The sequence below is a fragment of the Atheta coriaria genome, unplaced genomic scaffold (assembly GCF_025399875.1).
Source record: "Atheta coriaria isolate IRGN ID8LTWV9N9 unplaced genomic scaffold, Caltech_Dcor_3.1 hic_scaffold_4_pilon, whole genome shotgun sequence".
NCBI lineage: Eukaryota > Metazoa > Arthropoda > Insecta > Coleoptera > Staphylinidae > Dalotia > Dalotia coriaria.
The window spans coordinates 4728738-4747391 of record NW_027045446.1 but is presented as its reverse complement, the minus strand read 5'-3'; the positions used below and the strand labels follow the sequence as shown (position 1 = coordinate 4747391).

Genomic DNA, 18654 nt, shown 5'->3' with positions numbered 1-18654 from the left:
CCTATTTACACCCGGGCGGCAAAGAATAATCGTGTAATATGTTTATTATGCCGTCGGTCGTTATAGCTAATATATCATTTAAGTATCGTTCGCGTTTCGTAACACATGTTAGGCGCACCAACAAAAACATTAGAGTTGTAAGTCGACGAGTCGCAAGCCGACTGCCACTCAATCCTGGGTGAGTCAAGCGCTGTATGCATGCCATTATTGCAAAGCATTATTTATTGCACCTAAAGAAAAAAATTGAACTCGATTTCTTGACGAGAAAAAATGCAACAAATTTGCAATTGATATAAATTGATTTCCCAACAACGAATCATGCTTGTCAAAGCTTTCTCCTGCAGCAATGGTTCAAGCCTAACCCAAGTGCCCAACCGATGAGGTTCACTTCAAACGCACACACACATAAATTATGACTAAGTTTGAGCCTCTTTTTTAATGCTGTAGGCATTCCAACAGCGCCAAGTGCAGTAAATTGAATAATCGTAAGTCATACTTCTATTCATATCTCGAGTCAGAACGACACACTAATTAATAATAAATTACTTCGATTTGGTCCAAAACGCGTTCGCTCCGTAAACACATGCCGTTTTTATGGGTTTCACCGCGTGCTTGAAGCCTAATGCATAATTTTAATATTTAATTAATTAGGTCTTAACTCAGGCACGTTTGTCTGTTGGAACGTCGTGTGAAATGCATAAATTCCGAAATTTGTCTCTCTTAACTAACTCGCCAAGGCATGTTTCATTTGGAAGTAATTCACTGCATGTAGTGTCGCGCGTCGATGCATTATATTTCCCAATTAAAGCTGAAATTTGAACGGCGCTAATTGCATTAAAATCATGCGTGAACGCTACCGACAAACCAACAAAAGTCATTCGAGTGCACGCATCGAATGCGAAATGTATAGTTGTCCTCTCGTGGTCTTAAATTATTTTCGTAGAATCTCCGCTGCAGCAAGCCGACCAAGAAGTCCAAGAAGCAATCGCATTCGTCGTCGATAAGTTTTGCTTCCACGCACGAGGCGCGCCTCCAAATCGTTCGCGCAGATGGCAATAACAATCATCGCCGCATGGATCAGCAAAGATAAGTGTGTAATTTGTGTCACTATGCTCTCAGTGCACACCGTGCCGTAATCTCGTTAGACATTGCATGCACAGCGTTTCCACGAACGACCGAAGCAATACACAGCAGAAGCGAAAAATGGTTACGCTTCCTGTGTTCGTTTGCGTTTTCAATTTCCCGCACTAGACACACCACCGCACACGGCAATTGAAATTTTAGTTTATTAGCCGTGTGGCAGGCAACAAATAAATATAATTTCAGATTGCTCACGTCGATAAGCAGCCGGCTATGAAGAAGATGAGCATCAGGATCGGATCTTAATATCTTCGTTTTACCAGATTCCAGATTCAATAAATGTGTTATAAATATAACTGACATTAAAATTTTACACCTTCTCAATTTCAAGGTGTGATGGTACATCAACAGGTGCAAAATTAATCCGTGAAGATGATGGCAAACACGTTTTCGAAATAAATTCAAGATATAGAATGCAATTGAATAATAACATTGGATTCCGCAAATCTTGTCAATAAACAAGTTTAGTTTGTTCGTACCTACCTCCAACAACGCAATCATACCTAGTGCAAAATGAGGCAAGTGGCAAAGTTACTTCAGAATGGGAACTTTAGGTAATGAGCTAGAACCAAACTGGAAACGCAAGATACTGGTATGTATGCAGAAAACCCAGCGTGGTGTAATATATGGCGCACCATCAATATTTCAAATTAAAGGCGTTCCATCCAGTAGCCAAAGCGGTGGCTTGTATATGTCCCAGGCTTCTGAGAAGATAACGAAACTCGTAGCACTCGTTTGTTCATTTATTCAATGCCTTCTGTACCTCCAGTCGTATGTACCTATATTGCTGATACTTTATGACTCTCACCAGCAAGGACATCCCAACCATCCCAGAGAGTGGATGTAAGCCAATGAATATATCTTACAAGAGGAATATCCCAATTTCTTCCCGGACATCACATTTAACACCCCATCGAAAAGTAACAAGCAATTGTTTCTATATTAAGCTCACGCAACGGCAAGCCAATATTAAGCGACGTATGCGCTTGACTGATTGCCATATTCATTTCACAATTCCAACGCCGACACTGATAGATGATCACAGGCGACCGTCCGCTCCATTGTAGCGTGACATTAGTTTCATGACAAAGTGCTACATTACCGACGACAAAGCACCTCACCTGCGTGGTTTCGATACGCGCAACTGGACACGACGTATTGTTGCCCCGCCAGCCCAATAAAATCCACGTTTTTAACATCTTCTCCGTCCCCGCAGAAGGACACATAAAAATTAAAACAACAATCTCGTTAATGATGCGGCTAACGCAAGGATTTCAATAGGCATAATTGCCTTCATTGATATTGCGCCTTGTGTTCTTATGATACATAGCTCGGAAGAAATTAATATCTTGTTCCAAGTCATGTTCAACAGGTAATGATACGACCATCGATCTATTGTTATTGGTTTAGCTGAAAGTTGGTTAAGTGGTAACCGTGGGGGGTTGAATGGTATTTTTACGCGGCATCCCGCGTAGCGTTCGATAACTCACCACCTCGTGAATGTGTGCGTATCAAGGTATTGCCGAGCATCAAGGGTACCCTTTGCCAGCACACATGTGCTACGCGCGCAGTAACAATTATCATTCCACTCTGTGCGGGTTCGACGGCGAAGCAGAGTGGACGAGCCGCAGAGGACATTTGCATTTTATTAAATGGTCCTCGCAGGAGGTGCTGTTTAATTAGTTGTAACGCCGTGGACGAGGGCTCTGACGTTTGTCGGCTCTCACCATCGCATACCGCTTCACATTATTGCATCGTTTGCCTTATTTATGATGGACGATGGGGTCGACGCACATTATCATCAGGAACAAGATAATTTTTAAATGAATAATTTTTCATCTTGCCAGCGCGGCGTGCCTGGATGACGACGAATTTAAGATAAATTCAAAAGCTGTGTAACTTTTAGTAAAAATAAACGTCCAAATAAATATCCCAATTATAGTGTGCTCTAAAGGCTTTGTATGTATCTCTCAAACTGTGAATTAAGTTTAACGCGGGCCGTGCCTTAATATGGCCGCTATTGTTTAGCACCTTCCAGATTTACGATTGACAATGAACACAAAAACAACAGAAGCACGTTGTGTAGTGCCGCTTCTGTCTCACCGCACATATAAAACGCCGACGCATTTTCGTAATTTGATGACTCGCGCCAGCTAATAGGTTACTACCGGTTTGTTGCAATGTATTCCAAAGCATGCAAGCATACCTACTGATTTTCTTTTCAGAGTACACAAACTACTTTGGTAGATTTGCAATACGCGATGGCCAGTCTGGGCAGCGTTTATGAAAGAAATATATTCCACGCACCAATGGACATTCCATTCAAAATGTCGTTTCGGCCTCGCCTTGGCTTATTCGTACGATTATATGACGAGAACGATATAAATAATGAAAAGCGAACCGATGAAAAAGCCATACGCAACAATAGAAATTATTACGTCGCATAATTTCATTTCAGAGCCAACAAAAAGTTAATCGATTCTGAATAGCACTTTCCAGATCATTTTCTATACCGCATAAGGTGTGCGATTCAGGAGCACACTTTTGTCCGGCTTTCCGTACGCTAGCCTAGAAGCCGACAAGGCCACAAAACCCGATCGAAGATGTAGAGGCCGCGATCCGTGCAAGCGAAATTATACATCAATTGCGGAGCTTACCTGCAACAAAAGAGAAAATTTATTAGTATTTAAAAGGGACAATGAGACTACCGACATCATCATCGCAGGCATCTCAGATGCGCGCTTTTCTCTAAGGTGGCACGATGCGGCCGATGTGTTGCTGAAAGCAAAACGATGCAAAACCAAGGTCCGATGATTGAGCCAAAGCTCGTCGTTGCAAGTTGATAATGAAAATGAAAAACCGTAGCGCCAATGAAGACGGCGGCGACGCGATGACGACGAAGAGAGAACATTGGCATGCACTTGAGCGGATCTCGGCCGTGGTCGTGCGCCTGGGTGGTTTCAAATAGCAAGTCACCGCAATTCTATTGCCATTCTATTACGGGAATCATTTTTTAATTGTTACGAAATTACCTGGGAGTCTGCGCGCTTGAAACGCGTCGGCTGGAAAACAACAAGCCCATCGAAAAGATCATGCTGCTCAAAAGGAGCAAGCGCGTCTACGAATAAATTGTGAGTGTTATATGATTATGGACGTCGGAGAGACAAGTAGTTGCGCGGAGAAATTTAATCCTCTTTATGCGTACAACAATAAGCCATTCAAAATTCCATATTTTAAGGAGCGTGCACACGCGCGCGACGCCCGATTCTGATGATGTTTGCCTCCTGGTCCTATCAAGGAGCCAACTCATTGCTAGAGGAGACATTCTTCTTCTCTAACAATGTGTGTCTCATTTTTATTATGCACCAAAGTAGCGTCCACTTAGCCTACATGCACTTTGATGATGTATGCGCGGCGAGCGACGCGCCTCCAAAACGCACAAGCTGACAAATGATACTTTTTAGACTTTTTAATTGATTATTTAAAAAGTGATGTAGACGCACCGATTTTCTCTCTTCGCACCGCAAGATATTTATCAAAATACGCACTGGCGGGTGTGGAGAGCAACACACCAAGGCGAATGATACGTGAATCGTCGTTATTTAAATGTTTTGTTCATTCCATTGCGGCGCGCCGCCAACTGGCCGATGGGGACCACCGTGAAGGAAAACGAATCGAATTTTTTGGCGACGTGTCGCGCGCGCAATTCCACCTATACGAGCACAATAACGGCGCGCTCAATGCAATGCAAACAAACGTGCGATGTTGAAAGAAACTCGACACAGACCGGCCAGGGGAGTGAAACGACGGACGCTTCTTCAGAGAGCCGGCAAACAAATATTGACCACAAACTGCGTGTGAATACGCGTCTCCGCCAATCATGCTCTAAACACCAACAACCACTCACAACTTTCGCAAATCCTCATTGAATTACTGCAGCGTTTTCAATGAATGAAATCGAATGCATACGCTGAGGTCAGAGCTATGCGGAAAATTAAGAATTCCTCGATTTCCAGCACCGAGCAAGCATGTAAGTCACGATTCACTGTTACGCCTTATAATGCGAACAATGGTGACGTTAATTTATACATAAACGTGTAACAATCAAAATCTTTATTTAAGTAATTTATGAATGCCAGGCCACGAAGGCTGTAAATCGTCCAAGAGAACGCGCAGAGGAAGCCACCGCGCATGCAATACAGGGATCTGTAACGGCACGGGGCGCCTATAAATTTTTACCGTCCTCTACGAGATACTTCGGTGAATGGTGACAATGTAAATAAATAAGGCATAAATAATACAATGCACCAGAAATTACTAGTTTGGGATTATACACTCTGAATTTACGGTAATTTTTCTTCCGGTATTTATTGCTCATTAACTACATCGTAGTAAAATATTACCATCTTGGCAGAAATAGAGGAAAAACCTCATAAAAAAGGAACGGGTTTGTACCATGGTCAATGCAAGTTGTTGCACATTATGCATACTCTGGCCCTGCACATACAAAAAGAGCAAAGTTATGGTCCTCACAAATTTACGAACAGACACACTCCCCCAAACACAATCGCTTCGAATTTATAAAATGTACTTGTAGCGTCCAAGTACCGACCATCGGACGACGTCGTAAATTAACCAATCTCCTATCGTCTGGAGTCTGCAATCCGGCGGTACTTCCTCATATAAAACACGTGCGCTTTATGTCATGGATAAAGTGCAGCAAATTTCGAAATTACCACACACCACACCAATATTGACCAAACCGTACATAACATGACACCAATGCATAGATTTATAACACCACCAATAATATCTGATAGGAATTATACTACTAAAACCATCGTTAAACCGAAAAAAGATTATTAAGCCGGTATAATTGCAGCATCCCAAGAGTCTCATAGAAGTAATAAATCTCAAAGCAAATTTAAAATTTATGCCCGTCAGAGTTCAGCAGTTTACGCATTCAAATGAAAATGCCGTCTTTGCAAGACCACAAGTTAATTTCCTAATCATATTCATTGGGTATTTATCATAAGGCCAGGAAATTGTGAGCGTTTGAAGTTGCATTTTATGGTAGCCAATCATTGAGTCCAAACCGCAGCGTGCGACCAGAACCGACCACTGTGCTTAAATTTGCGGGTGAATTATGAGTTTACCACTGTCAGTCGTAAATTTCAAATTTATTACATTCATTGTGACACACACCAAACAAGGTGAGTAGCGGTATTTCCTGCAGACCGCAAAATTTGTAAGTACTTACTTACAACATGGTGGACTTCCGACCGCGACTACCTAAGAAACATGGTAGTAAAAGGGGTGCGGGCTTGTAAAAGGTGAAACTTGGTGAGCGTGTTTGGCATGAGCAAACAAACCATCAGGTAGTGGTAGAACTACGGGTAGTATTTACTTGCAAGCTCCGACGAGCACTACCTACATCATTTTAATGTGAGTATAATGAGTCCGGTAGACCTTTGTGGGCATGTCGGCATGTCTGAGCATAGATGTAAAGCTGTGTAGTAACATCACGACCCCCAAGGAGGAACTATAGGAAAATGCCTGTGTCAAATTAGCAATAAATAAAACTTCTGGCCGTTTTTCTATGAAAAAAAAACATCCCTATTGCAGAATAAGCCAGTTACGTTAAATCCACCCCTCATTGTGTTCTAGTTACCTAGTCACAGCAACCAATTTGTACAAATGTGACCAAACAACAAATAAATGCCGAATGCGTCATTCGTAACGCATTCCTTTGCCTTTTGGATTTTCATAACAGGCGAACAAGCACGCCCTGTAGCATGAACCATACGCCTGTGGCATATCCTTATAAATATTTTATGAAAGCACGTTGTAACAGATCCCCTCTGGTTGCCGTGTACGTGATCATCTCTCGCTGACAGAATTCCTTTGGCCGGCACGAGCTTGTTAACACTTTTATTGGCGTGAAAGATCCAGCAATATCGCAATATAAATATTACATCACGTCGAACGTGCAGCTGCCAAGCCAACCTTGCAAGTGTAATAATATGGAGCGTCGTACACGATGCCCCAAAATGACCGGATAACATTGTCACTCGCGCGCCGCCTGGCTTCGTGTCTGAATAATTTGTTTTCTCGAAAATGACGAAATTGTCTGCAACTGTAAATCTGGTGTCATCCGCACGTCACGTCAGCTTAAACACAAAGTAAACATCAGACACAACAAATTATTTCGTAATTTATCGACGCATTGTTACGCACAAAACGCTAGGGCGCGTGCATAAATCAGGCCAGTTTTACGACTTCAAACGCATCTTCGCTATAAAATATTTACACATTAAATTAGGTACGCGTGGATTTGCGCGCCAGAAACCAACACAACGCAACGCATTTTCATCCTAACGCCATGGAGGAGAAAGATGTAAATTATTTCCTTTGTATAAATTTTAAATTTACACAAAGTACGAGCATATTTTTTACGACTCGTATCGGTGACGTTTATTATCAGAATGATTTTCAAGTACAAAGTTCTATGATGTTGATGTCGAAAGAGACAAAGTAAGAGTAAACACAAACAAAGACACTTGAAGTGCAACGCAGCAAGTAATGAAGAACACAAAGAAAGACAACAATGGCATCGAATCAAATACGTGGAATCCGTTTAAATTCGTTTAGAAGGGGACACATTTTATTGGATTTAGAAGTGAATCCAAGAGGGCCCCCAAAACGCCTTAATTGTGTGAGTCTCCTCTTTGAAAGAACGCACTGCGCACAACAAACATAAAACCGAGTGGAAGAAGTGCTTAAAATGCTCTTTCTAAACATTCATTCGGTTTTGAGTAGTTTAAGCTTAACAGTTAGAAGAAGTATGTGGACACATTGAGTGAGACACACGACACACACTGAAGAAGAAACCAATAAATTCTTAGCCAGGGATTAACAATAGTGTATTATGTTTATTAGGACCATTCAGACGCATTTTACAACAAGCAACTAAAATGAATTAAAGTTCTTCAATTTTCAAAGCTTTACGTATAAAAGCTCGATAATTTATCGAAGAATAATAGAAACCTGTGACAATTTGGAATTAATACGTCGCATACAGCATTACGGAATAATCGGAAACATAAGAAGCTCATCGGAATAATGACACATTTACGGTAATACGCCGTGTAACACAATAATTGACATTTTATCATGCCTACACGTTGTAAGCATAAGCTGAACGCTGCGTGCGCTTAAAATAAAATATGCTGCATTTGATGTATGACAATAACACGAGCATAAATAATCCGCGCAGCGACCGAGTTGCAGAATGTGCTGTGTAATAATCGAAAGCTTGTGCAGCTTGGCCTGTCGTGTTCAAGTTCGGCTGCCGGACAGCATGCAAACATGTGTGTGCGTTGCGAATGCGTCGACTGCATCGTCGTATGCATACATTTAACACACGTTCTATGACTGTTAAGTACTGAATTCCTTTTTGCGCCTTGACACTTTACTGTGCGCCGGGTGATAGACGCATACATATTACGGCCGAGTTCGGAGCCTGCAAGGCCTGCAAGGAGTGCTCGCTCGCTAGGGACATTTTGCAGGCATTGCAAAAAGCGCACGCGAAGAACTTGCTTGGTGGCATCGCTGCCACACGAGCGAATATATTATAGGAAATCAATTACACCCGTTGAAACGTTTTATGCAAAATAGGCAAACCTATTAATGATTTTAAAACATGTTAAAAGGGTATTGTCCGGTGTGCTGCTCGCCGACGGCTACAAAATGCAAACGCTGGCGTGTTGGAGTTGTTCGCCAGAGACTAGACAAGACACTACATCCAGAATGAGAAAAGGAGCTACATATTTTACAAGAAATTCGCTTTGTGCGCATAATCGCCTTTCAAAGGTTTATCTTGACAAGATCTAGGTGTAACCACCAATGCTAATAAATAAGGTCCAGAGGAAGTTTTAGAATTACCCCAATATTCAGCTACTTACTGAAAATGAGATTTAATCAAAACACTTGCGCCCAAATTAGGTAACTTGGGTTAAAAACGAGCAATTTGATTGGAAAAACAGTCATTTTTATCTCGTGCGTGAGTGTTACGAGGTCGGTGGAATTCCAGGTGGACCATCACAATTCGAGTGGAATGTTAAAGAGGAGCTGTAATGGTCTGCGCCTGCATGTGGCTGTGGCGGTTGACTGGAAGTCGCACCGAAATTAAATGTCGACCAAATTTTTATCTAAACGCGCGCTAGTCCAAACGTACCTAAAATGAGATAAACACGCCGTTCATAACCGGCAGTTTTCGACAATTTATTAAAGATAATGATGACACACAACTGTTACCGACGACTCGACTCGGCGCAGTCGAGGAAAAGACGAAAGGCGTCTTGCTTTCTACAGCCAGACTAAAGGAATGAAAATTAAGCGTGTCGAACGACCAAACCTAAACGTAATGACATTCGGTGTGTGGGTATTTTTGCGTTCGTGTGCGTGTTTGTTTTTCAGCGTTCAGCGTTCGTTGCGAGCGTGTGAGTATATTACGTTTTATTTCTTTCAATTTTCTCGCATTTGCTGCGGCGCACGGTGTGGAAACCCACTAACCAAATAGTCGATCCTAATCTCCGCTGATGAGAATCAACTTTTTTATTATGCACCTTTGCGTCGTAAACTAATAAATGCAAATAAATTTCGCCCGGTCGCGCCGTCGGCGCGTTTCTCGGCTTATTGCCTCGGCGCGCTCCGTCCGTTGATACATCGCGCCGACACCCTCGTTAGACAAAAGAACGAACGACGTGCGAGATGCGAATTTTACCTCTTTTTTCTTCTCGCCATCGCGCCTGCAACCTGGCGAACGCGGGGATTCTCATTTGTTTATTTTCTCAGCGCCAACTGCGCGTGCGTTCCTGTCTGAGATGTCGGCGCAGAGTCCGTACACCTCTACTCGAAGCGTTAAAAGACTGCTGAGGCAGTCAGTGATTCTGGTTGAAAATTTCTTGTGTTGCGCGGTACTTCTTCGTGCAGCAATAAAACACGACGCGAGTCACCTCAGCGCCAATCGAGCTTAAGGCCCCGATCCCAATGTGCGCATCTTGCTCGCCTGTTTGCTCTTTACTTCTTGTGGTCGCGAGTGCGTTTAAAGCGCGACACACGCACGCCGCACGGACGCGCGGCGCGTTATTGCCCAATTAATAACGAGCGCAAGGAATCCGACTACATGAAAAACCCATCTTCGGGGGAATATTAAAACATCCCCGGCTGGCTTGTAAATAAAACTAAACGAACACGACGACCTGTTAAGATACTGCCCGATGTTAATGGTCGCTCGTATATCATCGTCATCACGGCGTGCCGGTGAAAACTCGCCAACCTGAGGCACGTTTCAATAACCACACATAACCGAACGTTGTGGTGCGAAAACTGAGCGGGCAATAAGGAAATTGTGGCTATTCCCGGTAGAAACTAAACGGCGGTTACCAGAATTGTAAAATTCGGCCGCACGTGTGCAGATATTCCGCGTCGAATCGGCTGGCAGGCTTGCTAATAGCAAGTGATAACCGAAAAAGATTGCAGGTTGCTGGTTTTCGTGGCGCAAATCAATTTCCAAGTTCCGCACGTCCTCGCGCAAATTATATCGGAGCTTGAAGCGCATCTACTTAACAATAGATGACAAGCGCAAGCACAAACATGGCGCAACACAACAATAACTGATTAAATAAACAATGGGCTGGCAGATAGCGCCTGCTGCAAAACGCAAGCATGTCTATCCTTCCAAGCTTTACACCTATTAAAGTCGACACGGAAAAACACTTTAATTGAAATTAATTGCGAATTTCGCAGGAACTCATTTGTGCACCGCACCATTCGTTAAACGAGCTTCTACCGTACGGAATCAGCGTATCATTGTAATTTAAATAACTGGATAAAACGTTCACCATAAACAGCTTCGTGCATGGCTTTTTGTTTTAATATAATTAAATATTTTTTCTGCCCACTGGGCATTATGTAGTAGTTTTTTGAGTATAAAGAAACTAATTATTTCTACAAGCGTTCAATTGTCCTAGGCATGCACCTATATATAAATAAATAATTGAATTCCAGTAAGAACAGGAAGGATGTCATTCAACTCAGTATTTTCTCTATCTTGTGATTTGTTGTTCCTTTTGCGCCCTCAGGAAAAAAATTTAGAACACCATCCAACGGCGACAATACACGATGTTGTGTGTTGTCATCGTCGTCTGCGTCGACAATAAAAGAAGAGGTTAAAGAGCTGAAAACACACTCGAAGCATGGATGATAGTGCCAGTGCCAGCGTTCAGGAAATAAATCTTCATGCTAATTTGTTCCGGATTACAAGATACTTTTCATCGTCACTCATCGCCGTCCCATTACAATTGAAACAAGTTAATGTGTCGGCGACGTGGATAACGCGCACGATGACGATTCACGACCCACAGAATTTCGTTAACCCTGATGAGAAAGTCATTGCGTCCAGAGCGGAGATAAAGGGGTATGAAAGAGCGGTCCGATGCGCATCGACGATGACACCGAGCAGCAACGCACAGGTACCAACTCTCTTCGGTTTGTGGTGCCTATTGTAGTAGGGCGATGATTTAATGCTTGGGAAAACTCGTTAATAACCATCGAAACGTAAACTTTGAAATGAGTTCGTTTTTATTTAAATTCCGTTCGGCCAGCATAAAAAAGCACGACCAAGGCGTTAAATGAAATCGATTTATTTTCCTACGTTTTCCAACGGGGATGCACATTTCAATGCGTTGGGTTCGTTGCCTAATGTACAGTTAAATTCACCAGACGCGAGCGCGTGAGCGGTCTGGGCGTACGCGCCGGGCGCCCGATATTATACGGTACGAAAAGGTGAGCTCTGTAATGGCAGCCGAGCGAGAACTTGTTAATCGTTCGAGTGAATACCCGATGATCGCGGGCGCGCGCGATGCAGCGCTCAAACGCACTTGTACATTTTATTAATCATAGTTACCAAAGACGCCTGCGCATGCGTGCCGGCAAAAATAATTAATGATGCACAATCATCATATAAATTAAGTCATTACGTGAGGCGGTCCACAAACATGGTCGCCAAACGAAAACAAGGGCGCAACAAAAACGAGCATCGAATTTATCGTGCGAAAGTGCAAGAACGCGCAGCCCGACAACGCACCGCGCGGTTGCGCGGCAGTGTCAAGGCAAGGGATGTTTTATTCGTACGCTGAAACTATGTGAATACTAACAACGCGCCGAGCGCGCGGTCGACCGGCCGGCGATTTTAACAGTCGATCAGATAGAAAACCCGGCGTTCACGTAAAAAAAGCGGTCTCAGTTAACAGTTTTTTATGAGCGCCGGCGAGTCGGCCGGTTGGTGCGAGCCGCTGGACGAGACGCAGCCGTGTTAAGAGGTACGCGCCGAAGGAGCTGCGCGAAGAAGAAGAAGCGGCCGCGGTGGAAGGTGAGGCAGAGTGTGGCAAAGGTATGGCGGTACCTGCGGTGCGGGACGAGGTGAGACGCCGTGCGCTCGCCGCAAGAGTCCGTGGCCTTGTCTTCGAGCGGCCGGCAGGAGCACCTTCAGTCAGGCAGCGAACGGCGAGCGTAGCGGTTGTGCGCGGTATGTGTGAACGGAGACGACGGCTGCTGCTGAGCCTGCTTTCTTATTACAATGGTGTAGTTTATCGCGCAAAACGCGTGTGACGACATGGGCACCACAACGGTGTGTGTCTTGCTGTTCGCGACGATATTCGGAGTGCTCTCTGCGTCGCTCAGCAAGGCGCTGCGCTATCAAGCGCCGGACGAGTGCAAGTGGGTCGTCGTCGACGGCGGCGCGGACGACGACGATGTCGCGCTCGTGTGCCGCCTGCGCACCATCAACAGCGAACTGGAGAATACGAATTTCAGTGTGATACAGCCGCAGCACACGGTGCGGCTGAGACTAGAGTGCAGTGACGATCTGTTCTTTCAGAGCAGCTTAAGTGCGGGTAGTTTTAAGCCTCTGGTGGAGTTACGCGAGTTGTCCATCGAGTACTGCAAAATCGGCAACTTGTCCGATGGCGCGTTCAAAGGATTAAAAGAACTCCGAAATCTTACGGTACGGACCCACAATACGGACTGGTCGGCGATGACTTTGGAAGTTGCGCCAAATGCGTTTTCCGAAGAGCTGCGACTACTCGAGCGACTGGATCTCGCCGAAAACAACATGTGGAGTTTACCAGAGGGTGCGGTGTGTCCGCTCTTCTCGCTCGAAGTACTCAATCTAACTCGCAACCGGCTGCGTGAAGTATCGAGTTTCAAATTTGCTCAAAGCTCGACCGAGCGGTGCGGTGCTAGTCTGCGATTGCTGGACCTGTCGCGCAATAATATCGACCGTCTGCCAGCAGGTCAGTTGTCGGGCCTGAGCCGGCTGCAGAAGCTGTACCTGCAAGGCAACGGCTTGACGCATCTGGCAGACCGTGCTCTGGAGGGCCTCGTCTCGTTGAACATCATCAAGCTGGCGGATAACAGACTGGTCAGCCTACCTCCTGAGCTTTTCGCCGAGACGCGCGAAATCAAAGAGATGTACCTGCAGAACAATTCCATCAATGTCCTCGCACCAGGACTCTTCAGTGAGCTAACACAATTGTTAGTGCTGGACCTCAGTCATAATGAGCTCACCGCTGATTGGATTAATTCAGCTACTTTCGCGGGCCTTGTTAGACTAGTCGTCCTGGACGTATCATACAATCGCATCGCAAAGCTGGAACCAAACGTGTTTCGTGATCTGTACAGCCTGCAAATCTTAAGACTGAACGATAACTTTATCGAAATAGTGCCGGAGAACACTTTCGCCGAGTTGTACAATCTTCACACGCTTATAATCTCAAACAATAAATTAACGAGGATCGACGGCGATACGTTCCGCGGCGTGAACGTGCTGACGCTGCTATCGCTAGACAATAATAGAATCTCGTCCATTCACCCGGAGGCACTGAAGAACTGCTCCAGTTTGCAGGACCTGCATTTGAACGGCAACAAACTCATGCAAGTGCCGGAAGTTATCTCCAATGTACCCATGCTTAAGTCATTGGACCTCGGCGAGAATCTTATCGATTCCATCCGAAACGAGACCTTCTCCGACATGAAGCATCTCTTTGGTCTACGCCTAACCGAGAACAGCATCGGGAACATCACAAAAGGCGTTTTCGACAAGATGGTCTCGTTGAAGATCTTGAACCTGTCGGGAAATAAGGTGCAGCACGTCGCACCGGGTACCTTCGACAACAATCTAAATCTGCAAGCCATACGCCTGGACGGCAACTATTTGACCGACATTAAAGATCTCTTCGCAAAGCTGCCCAGTTTGGTCTGGTTAAACATCTCGGACAACCACCTAAAGTGGTTCGACTACGCCGTTATACCGGCAGGCCTGCAATGGCTCGATATCCATTCAAATCAGATCGCAGAACTAGGCAACTACTTTGAAATCGAGTCCACTCTCTCCCTGAGCACGTTTGACGCTAGCTCCAACAAGCTGACAGAAATCACAGGCACCGCGATACCAAACAGTGTCGAGGTGCTCTTTTTAAACGACAATCAAATATCAAAGGTGCAGTCGTACACGTTCTTCAAGAAGCCCAACCTGACGCGAGTAGATCTCTTCGGCAACAAGATCACAAGCTTGGATTCCAACTCGTTGCGGATATCGGCGGTGCCGCCCGAGAAAGAACTGCCCGAGTTCTTCATCGGCGGCAATCCGTTTCAGTGTGACTGTACAATGGAATGGCTGCAGAAAGTGAACGGCGGGAATCGGGCACGCACGCAACCCAAGCTCGTCGACCTGGAGAGTATTTACTGTCAATTAATGTACAATCGGGGCCGGACATACGTGCCGCTCGTCGAGGCAGCACCTTATCAGTTCCTCTGCACGTATCAAACGCATTGCTTCGCACTCTGCCACTGTTGCGATTTTGATGCGTGCGACTGCGAAATGACCTGCCCCAACAACTGCACGTGCTATCATGATCAATCGTGGTCTGCAAATGTGGTGGACTGCTCAAATGCAGGATATGAGGAGAAACTTCCGGAACAGATCCCTATGGATGCCACTCAATTGTATCTAGATGGTAACGATTTGCGATTTTTGAAGAGCCACGCATTCATCGGGCGTAAAAAGCTCAAAGTGCTCTTCCTCAACAACTCCAACATCGAATTAATTCACAATCGAACATTCAATGGCCTCAAGGATCTGGAGGTTCTCCATCTGGACCAGAATCGCATCGGCGAAATTTACGGTTACGAATTCGAAGGGCTGGTTGGACTACGAGAGATCATGCTGCAGCATAACCGAATCTCCCACATCAACAACATGACGTTCGCCGATCTGCGGCAATTGCGCGTGTTAAAGTTGGACCATAACCGCATCAGTGATTACAGTGTTTGGTATTTGCCAACGACCTTAATCGAAGTGAGTCTCGCGTCGAACCCGTGGTCTTGCGATTGCGAGTTCAGCGAAAAGTTGCGCGAGTGGATGATCCGCGCCGGCGACGTAGTTAAAGACTTGAATTATGTGCGTTGCGTGTACAACACGACTGACCTGGACTTTTACAACGAGAACATGTACGAGGATAACCCTGAGCTCGGGTTCTTTGTGCGCCAGGAGAACGGCACAGTGTGCGCCGGTGCCGCCAACATCGACAACAGTATCAACGGCAACCTCACAGCCACCAAAACGATCATCAAGCGGCAGGCCATACAGGACTACCTGCCGCTGCTCGTGGTCACACTGGCCGTGTTCGCTGTGATCGTCGCGGTCACCTTACTGCTGTTCATCTTCAGACAAGAAGTGCGCGTGTGGTGTCATTCAAAATTTGGTGTGCGACTGTTTCATAAATCAGCCGACTTCGATCGGGATGATCGCGATAAACTGTTTGACGCGTTCGTCAGCTACAGCTCAAAGGACGAGGCGTGGGTGGCAGAAGTGCTCGCGCCGGCTTTAGAGCCCAACTACAAACTGTGCCTCAATTACCGTGACTTCCCCGTGGGTGCTTTCCTGCCGGACACTATTGTCCAAGCGGTAGAATCCTCCAAACGCACGATAATGATCCTGTCGGAGAATTTCATCAAATCGGAGTGGTGCCGCTTCGAGTTCAAGTCGGCACATCATCAGATTCTGCGCGACCGGCGCAGACGCCTCATCGTCATACTTTTGGGTGAAGTGCCACAAAAGGACCTCGATCCGGATATTCGCCTCTATCTGAAGACGAACGTCTACCTTCAGTGGGGCGACAAGCTCTTCTGGGAGAAGCTCAAGTTCGCCCTGCCGGACGTGCCGATGAACCAGAGGCGCCGCGGCTCGCAGCGGGGGCCGCACGTCCACCACCACGTGCATCGCCACGGGGCGCGTGGCCAGAATGGCGGCAACGGGCAGCGCACCGTCGCCATTCACATATAGTGCGTGCGTCGTGTCAAAAAAAGGGACAAGAACAGAAATATCCTATATACAAAAATATTGTCAGCTAATTGTGATACGTAATTTAATTAATTATTGTAGAAATTTTAATCTTTTATTTACATACTTCGACGACCTACTTTTCTATCATGAGACTGTTTGCGCGTGCAATTGCAGTGATTTGTGGAGTGAATTTGTGATACGAATGAATGGATAATAGTGCGATTCAACTCAACACAGAGTCTAAATTTGTTCAAGATTGAATGCGATAAAAATTGCCCAAGGTGTACATAAATTGCAGAAACAAAGTGTATAAATTAGTGAATAGGCAAAGAAAAAATTGTCAACGCTTTTTGTATTATAGTATTTTACGAGTGGCGCAAGTCGACGACGAATGTGTAAATACAATTTTTAAAACAACTGTAACTTGTGTGTAATAGATACATGTCTGATATTTATTTTGTTATTAGTTTTTCGTTTGTAAATCGACGAAGACGCGAAGATTTTTGTATAAAACAAGAAGGACGCATTCTTATTATCTCCCAGAAATAAGCGCGCAATGTGCAACACAAAACAAGTGCCTATTTAGTAAACTTATTTATCACTGTGTGAATTTATTGCGATGCCGATTGTGAGTAAATAATAATAAAAGAATATGCGAATATCTTAATCAGTTTTTCTGTTTCTTTAAATTTCATTCTTCGGCGATGCGCTGTATTCATTTTCGCTTTTTATTTCACCTCGCGCGTCCAAATCGCCTCGGATCGCATCGCCAAAATAAAACGAGATGTGATACGTAACCGAACGACCTGAGAAAACCAACGCATCGAAGCAGCATGGCGCTGGCGGATGCACGAGCAAGACCAGCGCTGAAGACACGAAGAACAAGAAAAAGAGCGAAGAAGAAGAGTCGGAGGCGCGTTGGGCGCATAGTTGGAAGCTACGGCGAGTCGTCGGCGTGCATGTGCATTCAGCTGCAGGTCGAGATTGTTAACGCTTTCGTAACGAGGAACCCGATCCACGGTCATGATTATCGTACCTAGTCGTTTTCGTTCCTTTCGTGTGTTTTTTTGTCTTCTTCTCTTTGAGAATTTTTTTCTCTCGGCGTCCATTCCGCTGGACTTGTGGTCGATTTTTTCGCCTTGTTTTTCCACACTAACTCGGCAGCTTTATTTTCATAAATTATAATTGTAACGTAATATTTAAATGCGCGCCTTGAGGAGTTCCACACGTTCCACATCAGCGTAGAAGATCGAGTATGCACGGTGCTGTGGTAAGCGTTAAGTACTTGTAACTTCAACCCAACTGCTCAGATGAGGTGAAACGAGACGATTCGAAATTGTTTAACTAATTATAAGCGCTGTACACGCAGTAAAAAGCATCTCGAAGCGTGGCAGGAAAAACAAGAGTGGGTAAAACCAACAAACTGGTCCTCGGCAGCAGATGAAGGAGCACAGCGAACCGACGTGATCAAATCGGATCGGACATTGACAAATTGAATCTAAGCTTTATAACCGATGAATCCTGGAACTCTACTCCGCTGATGCTCACACCACGTTGACATACCAAGTGAGCAAATAACTGTCGTCAAATAACCAGTTCAATATGCAATCATCTTTCGAGCACGTCCTGTATCTCATAATAGACTGCTCAGATGCGTTCTGGTGGATGAGGACAGTGGATGTGAGTCAATCGGACTTATTGAATTTCATTACATGGCCGCTGCGATTAGATAACTTCGACATATCGCTCAGATACATATTTTTAACCGCTTTTTACTTGTTCTTCGGAGAGACGTCGCAGCATACCCACATCCATTGCAGTATCTCCATTAAAAGCGGTCCCATCAGATTGCGCTGTTCTATAGCGCAGCGACCAACAAATTAATTTATAATATTTAAGATAACATCGACATAAATTACTTTGATCATTTAATATTCATATATCGTCGCTGGCATTTCGCCTAAAGTGACAAAATAGATTTATTCGCTTGACTATTGCCATTTTGTGTGTGCCTAGACTCACCATCAATATTCAATTCAATTTGGCCGTCCACAAAAATAATCTTTGTAGCTGATTCAAACATGGTCATAGATAGCGGTGTAAACGCA

At 44.8% G+C, this 18654-nt stretch overlaps 2 protein-coding genes across 2 annotated transcripts in view; one reads left to right on the top strand and one right to left on the bottom strand.

The window, feature by feature from the left end:
* The window catches only part of Su(var)3-3 (lysine-specific histone demethylase Su(var)3-3), a 146371-nt gene that overhangs the window by 48640 nt on the left and 79077 nt on the right, over positions 1-18654 (bottom strand). The window lies entirely within an intron of this gene.
* Positions 12684-17213, top strand: Tollo (Toll-like receptor Tollo). Its single transcript, XM_065300974.1, has one exon. The coding sequence runs from the start codon at positions 12818-12820 to the stop codon at positions 16544-16546; it is 3729 nt and encodes a 1242-aa protein (XP_065157046.1). The 5' UTR covers positions 12684-12817; the 3' UTR covers positions 16547-17213.

Bases quoted from the DNA above. Each gene is read 5' to 3' on its own strand.
- Tollo (XM_065300974.1), top strand. From the start codon at position 12,818: ATGGGCACCACAACGGTGTGTGTCTTGCTGTTCGCGACGATATTCGGA.